This window comes from Colobus angolensis, unplaced genomic scaffold (genome assembly GCF_000951035.1).
Source record: "Colobus angolensis palliatus isolate OR3802 unplaced genomic scaffold, Cang.pa_1.0 Scaffold2, whole genome shotgun sequence".
NCBI classification, from domain to species: Eukaryota; Metazoa; Chordata; class Mammalia; order Primates; family Cercopithecidae; genus Colobus; species Colobus angolensis.
In genome coordinates this window covers 6,359,416-6,368,959 of record NW_012115154.1, presented here as the reverse complement: position 1 = coordinate 6,368,959, position 9,544 = coordinate 6,359,416, and the positions used below count along the sequence as shown (strand labels likewise).

General features: G+C 43.9%; 1 protein-coding gene across 1 annotated transcript; it reads right to left on the bottom strand.

Annotated features, from left to right (window-relative positions):
- Positions 1-6,620: 6,620 nt before the first annotated feature.
- Positions 6,621-9,538, bottom strand: LOC105511162 (multidrug and toxin extrusion protein 1-like). Its single transcript, XM_011941274.1, is given in 4 exon segments — positions 6,621-6,780; positions 8,011-8,833; positions 8,835-8,988; positions 8,991-9,538. Coding segments are annotated over 3 exon segments (1,437 nt in total). The 5' UTR covers positions 9,529-9,538; the 3' UTR covers positions 6,621-6,780; positions 8,011-8,088.
- Positions 9,539-9,544: the final 6 nt, after the last annotated feature.

Genomic DNA, 9,544 nt, shown 5'->3' with positions numbered 1-9,544 from the left:
GGAGGAAGGGAGGAAAGGAGGAAACAGCAGACTTGCATAGCATATAGACCAAATGGACCTATGAGATCCATAGACTGTTCTACCCAATTTTTGCAGAATATACATTTTTCTAAATAAAAAATCATAAGGAACTAAAATGACAAATTATATGCCAACACATTGGATGACCTGGAAGAAGTGAATACATTCTGCCAAAACTAAGAAGAAATAGCCTAAACAGACCAATAACAAATAAGAAGACTGTCAGTAATTAAACCCTTCAACAAGAAGCACAGAAACAGATGGCCTCATAGGTGAATTGTACCAAACTTTTAAAGAAAAATTAATATTCATCATTCTTTTTTTTTTTTTTTTTTTTTGAGACGGAGTCCCGCTCTGTCACCCAGGCTGGAGTGCGGTGGCCGGATCTCGGCTCACTGCAAGCTCCGCCTCCCGGGTTCACGCTATTCTCCTGCCTCAGCCTCCCGAGTAGCTGGGACTACAGGCGCCTGCCACCTCGCCTGGCTAGTGGGGTTTCACCGTGTTAGCCAGGATAGTCTCGATCTCCTGACCTCGTGATCCGCCCGCCTCGGCCTCCCAAAGTGCTGGGATTACAGGCTTGAGCCACCGCGCCCGGCAATATTAATCATTCTAAAACTCCTTCATAAAATAGAAGAGGGGACATTTTCAAACTCTCTTTATGAGACTAGAATTATCCTGACAGTTAAGCCAGACAAAGACATCACAAGAAGAGAAAACTACAGGCCAATATCCAGATGAAGATGGATACAAAAATTCTCAACTAAATATTAGCAAACAAAACTCAAAAGCACAATAAAAGGATTATACATCATGATCAAATAGGGTTTATTGCTGGGAAGCAAGGATGGTTCCACATATACAAACCAATCAATGTGATATGCCACATTAACAGAACAAAGAAGAAACAGCACATAATCATCTCAGCAAATGCAGAAAAAGCACTTGACAAAATTCAATACCTTTTATGACCAAAAAAGCTCTCAAAAATTAGGCACAGAAGGAACTTAACGTAATACAGACCACAAAAGATAAGTCCATAACTAACGTCATACCTAATGGTGAAAAAACATTTCCTCTAAGATTTGGAACAAGGCACAGATGCCCATTCTCACAACTTCAACATGATTCTAGAAGTTCTACATGGAGCGGTTAGGCAAACATGTAACTGGATAAGACATTCAAATAAGAAAGAAATAAGCTAAATTTTCTGTTTGCTGATGACAATCTTTTGTATAGAAAACACTATAGACTTCATCAAAATACTGTTAGAACTAAGAAAAAAATGCAACGAAGTTACGTGATACAAGTTCAATATATTGAAATCAACTGTGCTTCTATACATTATGATGAATTATGCAAAAAGAAAATTAAGAGAATCCCATTTATAATAACGTAAAAAAGAAAAATACTTTAAAAATAAACTTTTTTTTTTTTTTTTTTTAAAGATAGGGTCTCACTCTATCACCCAGGCTGGAGTGTAGTGGCTCAATCATAGCTCACTGCAGCCTCAGTCTCCCGGGCTCAAGTGATCCTCCCACCTCAGCCTCCTGAGTAGCTGGGACTTTAGGCACATGACACTATGTTGGGCTAATTTTTGTATTTTTTGTAGACACAGAGTTTTGCCATGTGGCTGGTCTCAGACTCCTGGGCTCAAGCTATCCTTCTGCCTCAGCCTTCCCGAGTGCTGGGATTACAGGCGTGAGTCACTCCAGCCAACACTTTTGTGATTTCAAAATATATTATACTCTTTTACCAAGTACCTGCCAATACGGGCCGCATTTGCACTAAAATCCTGAAGAAGGTGGCCTGGGTCATCATTGAGAAGTACTACATCTACCTGGGCAGTGACTGGCACATGAGCAAGTATGTGTGCAAGGAGACCACCATTACTTCCAGCAAGGGGCTCTGCAGCAAGATAGCAGGCTATGGGACACAGCTGATGAAGGAGATCAGAGGCCCAGATTCACAGGTGTCTCCATCAAGCTGCACGAGGAGGAGGAGGAGGAGAGAGAGGTCTCAGTCCTGGATCAGGAAGTCACTGGAGTCGATGCTCACACTAAGGAAATGCTGAAGCTTCTGGGTTTTGGTAGTGTGTCCAACTCCAAGTCACCCAGACTGTAATTGGGATGAATTCTAAAACACCATATATGGAGCCGTATGAATCTTTCTGTTGTGCTACTAGGTTGGTGGAAAAGTAATTGCGGTTTTTGCCATTACTTTTAATTATGTAAACTGTTAAATTGTTGCCATTACTTTTATACTTGATCTTAGCCAAAAGGCCAAGAAGCAATGCCATTACTTTCAATGGCAAAAGCTGTGATTATTTTTGCACTAACCTAATACAATATTTTCCTTAAATTTGGAGGCTGGGTGCAGTGGCTTATGCCCGTAATCCCAGCTACGGAGAAGTCTGAGGCGGGAGGATCACTTGAGCCAAGGAATGTGAAGATATAGTGAGCTATGATCATTATGCTCTAGCCTAGGCAACAGAGTGAGACCTTGTCTCTAAAATCAATTAATCTGGGACAACAGCCTAATACACACACACACACACACACACGTGTGTGTGCATATATATATTTGGATTGGAAGAATAAATATTGTTAAAATATCCATGCTACCTGAAGTGATATAACGATTTAATTCCTATCAAAATCTCAATGGCATTTTTCACAGAACTGGAAAAAATGCTAAAATTCATATAGAACCACAAAAGACCTTAAATAGCCAAAGCATTTTTGAGCTTGCTCTCTCTCTCTCTCTACACACACACACACACACACACACACACACACACTGCAAAGTTACAGTAATCAAGAGTATGTTACTGGCATAAAAACAGACATATAGACCAATAGAATAGAATAGATAGTCCAGAAGTAAACTCACACAAATATGGTCAATTGATATTTGACAAAGATGCCAAGAATACCAAATGGGGAAAGGACAGTCTCCCTATAAATGGTGCTGGGGAAACTGTATATCCACATGCAAAAGAATGAAAATGGACCCTTATTTTATACCATACACAAAAATTAGGATTAAAGACTTAAACATGGCCAGGTGCAGTGGCTCATGCTTGTAATCTCAGCAATTTGGGAGGCCAAGGCAGGCAGATTGCTTGAGCCTAAGAGTTTGAGACCAGCCTGGGCAACATGGCAAAACCCTTTCTCTACACAAAATACAAAAATTAGCTGGGCAAGGTGGCATGTGCCTCTAGCCCTAGCTACTTGTGAGACTGATATGGGAGGATCACTTGAATGTGGCAGGTTAAGGTTGCAATGAGCCATGATCCAGCCACTGAACTGCAGCCTGGGCAACAGACAAGACCTTGTCTCATTAAAAAAAAAAAAGACTTAAATAAGACTTGACACCATAAAATTCCTCGAAGAAACATAGGAAAAAATCTTCTTGACATTGAGCTTGGCAATCATTTCTTAGTTGTAACAACCAAAACACAGGTAACAGAAGAAAAGAAAAGAAACAATCAAGATAATGAAAAGGAAACCAACCACTTATCTGATAAAGGGTTATTTTATTTATTTTTTGAGACAGAGTTTCGCTCCTGTTGCCCAGGCTAGAGTACAATGGCATGATCTCAGCTCACTGCAACCTCTGTCTCCTGGGTTCAAGTGATTATCCTTCCTAAGCCTCCTGAGTAGCTGTGATTACACGCTCCCACCACCATGCCTGAATAATTTTTTGTATTTTTAGCAGAGACAGGGTTTCACCATATTGGCCAGGCTGTCCTCAAACTCCTGACCTCAGGTGATCCGCCCACCTCGGCCTCCCAAAGTGCTGGGACTACAGGCGTGAGCCACCGCTCCCGGCCTGATAAATGAGTTATTGATCACAATATATAAAGAACTCCTAGAACTTAATAGCAAGGAAATAAATACACTGATTTTATTTAGTTAGTTATTGAGACAGGGTCCAGCTCTGTTGCCCAGACTAAAGTGCAGTGCTACCAGCCATCATAACTCACTGCAGCCTCTGCCTTCTGGTCTCAAGCTATCCTCAGCCTCCTGAGTAGCTGGGACTATAGGAACATGCCACCTCATCAGATAATTTTCATATTTTTTTAGTCAGAGACAGAGTTTTGCCATGTTGCTGAGGCTGGTCTTGAACTCCTGGGTTCGAGCGATCCACTAGCCTTGACCTTCCAAAGCGCTGGGATTACAGATGTGAACCACTACATCCAGCCACAACCTGATTTTATTATTATTATTATTTGATATGGAGTCTCAGTCTGCCACCCAGGCTGGAGTGCAGTGGTGCAATCTAAGCTCACTGCAACCTCTGCCTCCTGGGTTCAAGTGATTCTCCTGCCTTAGCCACCTGAGTAGCTGTGATTACAGGTGCGTGCCCACCATGTCCAGCTAATTTTTTTTTATTTTTTATTTTTAGTAGAGTAATTTCACCATGTTAGCCAGGCCAGTCTTGAACTGGCCTCAGATGATCTGCCTGCCTTGGTCTCCTGAAGTGCTGGGATTACAGGCATGAGCCACCAAGCCCGGCCCATAAACTGATTTTAAATGGGCAAAGGATTTGAAGAGACATTTCTCCAAAGAATACATACAAAATGGCCAGCAGGTATAAGAAAATGTGCTCAATATCACTATTCAACAGTGATATGCAAATCAGAATTGCAATGATATATCATCTCACACCTGTTAGAATGGTTATTATAAGGAACAAAACAAAAAAAACCAAAACCAAGATAACAAGCTGTATTAGTCCGTTCTCATGCTGCTATGAAGAAATAGCCCACGCTGGGTAATTTAAAAAGGAAAGAGGTTTAATTGACTCTTTCCTTTTTATAGTTACCCATACAGGCACACCTCATTTTATTGTGCCTTGCTTTATTGAACTTTGCTTGTAATTGTGTTTTTTACAGATTGAAAGTGTCTGGCAACCCTATGTCAAGCAAGTGTATCAGTACCACCTTTCCAACAGCATGTTTTCACAGTTCAGTACGGCTGGGGAGGCCTCAGGAAACTTACAATCACGTTGGAAGGCACCTCGTTACAGGGCAGCAGGAGAGAGAATGAGAACTGAGAAAAGGGACAAGCCCCTTATAAAACTGTCAGATCTCATGATAACTCACTCACTATCATGAAAACAGTATCAGGGAACTGCTCCCAGGATTCAACTGTCTCCACCTGGCCCCTCCCATAACACGCAGGGATTATGGGAACTACAATTCAAGATGAGATTTGGATGGGGATACTGCCAAACCATACCACAAGTGGAGCTAAGGAGGTGGACCAAAGGGAACCCTGTACAATGCTGGTGGGGATGCAAATTGGTGCAGCCAACATAAAAAACAGGAAGTTTCTCAAAAAATTAAAAATAGAACTAAGAGATGGTTCAGCAATCCCACTTCTGGGAATGTATCCAAAATAAATTAAATCAGTATCTGGAAGAGATAGCTGCAGTCCCACGTTTGCTGTGGCGTTATTTACAGTAGCAAAAACATTTAAACAACTTAAATGTCTGTGGACAAATGAATGAATAAAGAAAATGTGGTGTGTAAAGACAATGGAATGTTATTCAGCCTAAAGAAAGAAATCCTGTATCTGGGACAAGTATGAACCTGCAGGGTATTATGCTAAATTAAATAAGCCAGACACAGAAGGACAAATATTGCCAGGTGGGTTTGGTGGCTCATTTCTATAATCCCAGCACTTTGGGAGGCAGGGCAGGAGGATCACTTGAGCTCAGGAGTTTGAGACCAGCCTAAGCAATATAGTGAGACCTCGTCTCTACTAAAAATAAGAAACAATTAGCTAGGTGTGGTAGTGCACACCTGTAGTCCCAGCTACTCAGGAGGCTGAGGCAGGAGAATTGCTTGAGTCCAGGAGGTCAAGGTTGCAGTGAGCTATGATCACAGCACTGCACTCCAGCCTGGGTGATAGAGTGACACCCTGACTCAAACAAACAAACAAACAAACAAACAAACAACAAACAAAAGGCTGAGTGCAGTGGCTTACACCTGTAATTCCAACACTTTGGGAAACTAAAGCAGGAGGATGGCTAGAGCCCTGGAGTTTGAGATCAGCCTGGACAACAAAGTGAGACCCTGTCTCTATTTAAAAAAAAAAAAAAAAAAAAAAAGTCGGCCGGGCGCCGTGGCTCACACCTGTAATTCCCACACTTTGGGAGGCTGAGGTGGGTGGATAACCCGAGGTCAGGAGTTCGAGACCAGCCTGACCAACATGGTGAATCCCCGTCTTTACTAAAAATACAAAAATTATCTGGACCTGTTGGTGGGTGCCTGTAATCCTAGCTACTTGGGAGGCTGAGGCAGGAGAATTGCTTGAGCCTGGGAGGTGGAGGTTGCAGTGAGCCAAGATCATGCCACAGCACTTCAGCCTGACCAACAAGAGTGAAGCTCCATCTCAAAAAATAAATACACAAAAATAAAATTTTTTAAAAGTCACATGACACTTCTTTCTTTTTTTTTTTTTTTCTATTTAATGTTTTATTTGGGAAGAAAGATGCAGTTCAGGGCATCCATGTAGACTGGGTGGTCCTCAGTAGGTCGGAACAACACAGAGAAGGCTGGAGGTTTTATCAAAAGAAATGCCAGTATAGCTCTCTTTGAGAAAGTTTATTGGCACCGGGAAGGGTCCTGGGAGCTGGCAAGCTACAACTGGTGAGCAACCGGGCAGGCAAAATTATTCCTAGAGCTTCAGCAAGTTATCTCAGCAGTTATGGATAAAGCTGGTTTCAGCTTACAGCAGGCAGTTTCACCAGCTGGATGTACAGAGAATTACATTACTAGATTAATGTTATGTGCCTGGGGTGCTTTTATCCCTGGCTTCTTGACTTTTAATTGGGTGTGGTAAGAATGACTTAATTTGGTGTCATCCACTTTCACAGCACTGAGCATACTTAGTATGTACTGAGGCTTGCTGAATTATCAGTGTGTACCCCACTCCAGGAAGGTTAATGAAGTAGGATTACTACTTAGGCTAAGACCTTTATTAAAATTTTGTCCTCTGGCCAGGCGTGGTGACTCACGCCTATAATCCCAACACTTTTGGAGGGCAAGGTGGAAGGATCGCTTGATCCCAGGAATTCAAGACCAGCCTGGGAAACAAAGGGTAGACCCCTCTCTACAAAAAATAAAAAATTAGCTAGGCGTGGTGGTACATGCCTGTGGTCTCAGCTACTCCGGAGGCTGAGATGCGAGGATCACTTGAGCCCAGGAGGTTGAGGCTGCAGTAGGTCACGCACACACCCCTACCAGGAATTATCAGTCCTTGTTTGGATTTCCACAGCTCCAAAGATTTCCCGACTGTTTTTCAGTGCCCACAGTGCCTAGATCTAGACCTCAAATGAAGATTAACAAATGCCAGCTGGGCATGGTGGCACATCCCTGAAGTCTCAGCTACTCTGGTGGTTGACACAGGAGGATTGCTTGAAGCGCAGGAGTTTGAGGCTGCAGTGAGCTATGATCGCACCACTGTACTCCAGCCTGCATGACAGAGCAAGACTTCCGTCTATTAAAAAAAAAAAAAATTGAAACAAAAACAAATACCATTTGCCCAGTGAATAGTAATCTAAGGCCCAAGGAAAGATATATTGTAAAATATATTTTACATAATTCAGGCAGTATGAATTCTTAAGCACTGAGTTTATGGGTTTGTGTCTAAAAAACTAGCAAAGCCATTGGCCAATGCAGTCAGCATATTGGTCCTTGGTTCAGATAGTGGTGAATTATATTACTCATGTCATCTTTCAGACAGTGTCTGGGGCCGCAATATAGCTTTTAACCTTAGTTGCTTTTTCTTTTTTTAGAGAAATGTATCTTTGCATTCCCAACCCTCAGAATCCATGGGCACACTTGAATGACATTAACTCAAAGTAAATTGTCACTGGTGGGCCTGTGAATTGTGTGTAAGCTCAAAAGCATCACTTGACCTGACTTTCTTTCCTGCCACGTCACTGAATTCTGGCATAGAATCTCACAAAAATCCCCACCAGCAAGATTAAGAAGGCCCCCAGGAGCAGAAGCCCTCGCCGCAGCACCAGCTGTGTCCTGGACAACTTAGCACTGTCCTACGGATGTTCCGGCAAAGGTTCTTCTTGGCACATCTGCTGATCCAACTGAGTCTCGCCCATCTTTCCAACATCGTTCATTGAAATTCCTTCATGGTTTTCAGGGCACCCTGGGTGAAATGGGTCCTGAGGGAGGGTGGAATTCCCACTCCAAGCCACGTCTGCTTTCAAATTGGCGTGTACCTGAGCCTGCTGACACGCTTTTTTCCAATTTAGCTGAATGATAAAGCCTAGAAAACACACAGCTTGAAAGACTGTACAGATGATGATCCCCGACCACAGACCCATCACTCCAAGTTTGGTTGCAAACATCAGCGTGATCCCGATGGGGAGGCCAACCACGTAGTACCCAACGGTATTCACAATGGCTCCAACCTTCTGATTTCCACTCCCCCTCAGAACGCCACCGCTCGTGCAAGCAAGAGCTTCAAAGAGGTGGGAAACAGCATAAATTGGAACCACCTGAGCCACCAGATTAATGATGTCTTGGTTGGTAGTGAAAATGTACCCCACATGATCCTTACAGCTTAACAGCAGGACACTGAAGGCTACAGCAAAGAGCACTGTGATTAGTAGGGAAACGGTGGAGGACTTCCATGCCTGCTCCATGTCTCCAGCACCCAGAGCATTTCCTACCCGGACACTGGCAGCCACGCTGAAGCCTGCAGGGACCATGTACACAACGATGGCCAGTTCATACACGATGGACTGAGCGCCCAGCTCCACCATGCCAAGGATGCCTGAGGAAGCTCCCGACCTCATAGGCCCACCACTCCATGCATAGCATAAGCATGCTGGGGATGGCCAGGCGGAGGAAGGCGGCCCAGTCCTGCAGGCACTCGAGGGACCAACCTCCCCATGTAGCTTGATGCAGTTTTTTCCCAAGGATGTAGAAAAAGGGAGTAGAGCCAGGGTGTACTGGGAAATCAAATTTGCCACTGCAGAGCCTATCACCCCAAGATGCAGCTGATGGAGAAACAGATAGTTGGCGAGGGCATTGACGAGGTTGGCTGCAACTCCAGTTACGATCTGGGGCAGTAGAATTCCCCGGTTGAGCAAGTATTTAACTTGTAGCATATAAAGAAAGGTTGCAGAAAGAGCCGGAATGAAAATCGTGACATAGGTCTGGGTAAGCCTGGACACATCCGGGTCCTGCCTGAAGAGCAGCAGGATGTGCTGGGTGTTGAGAAACAGCGCCCAGCAGAGGAAGCAGCAGAGGAGCAGAATGAGCGCACTCCGCTGTAGGATCACGCCCACGTGCTTCAGGTTCTGGCTCCCGTACCTCTGGGAGATGAGGGTGTCACAAGCAGAAGATAAGCTGAATCCCACTGAGACACCAGTGACATTGATAACCGCGAGCGCCAGCGTGACTGCGTCCAGCTCCAGCTTGCCCAGGTGGCCACAGAACACGGAGCTTATGAAGCTGATCAGGAACACCATCAGCTGAACCAAGAAC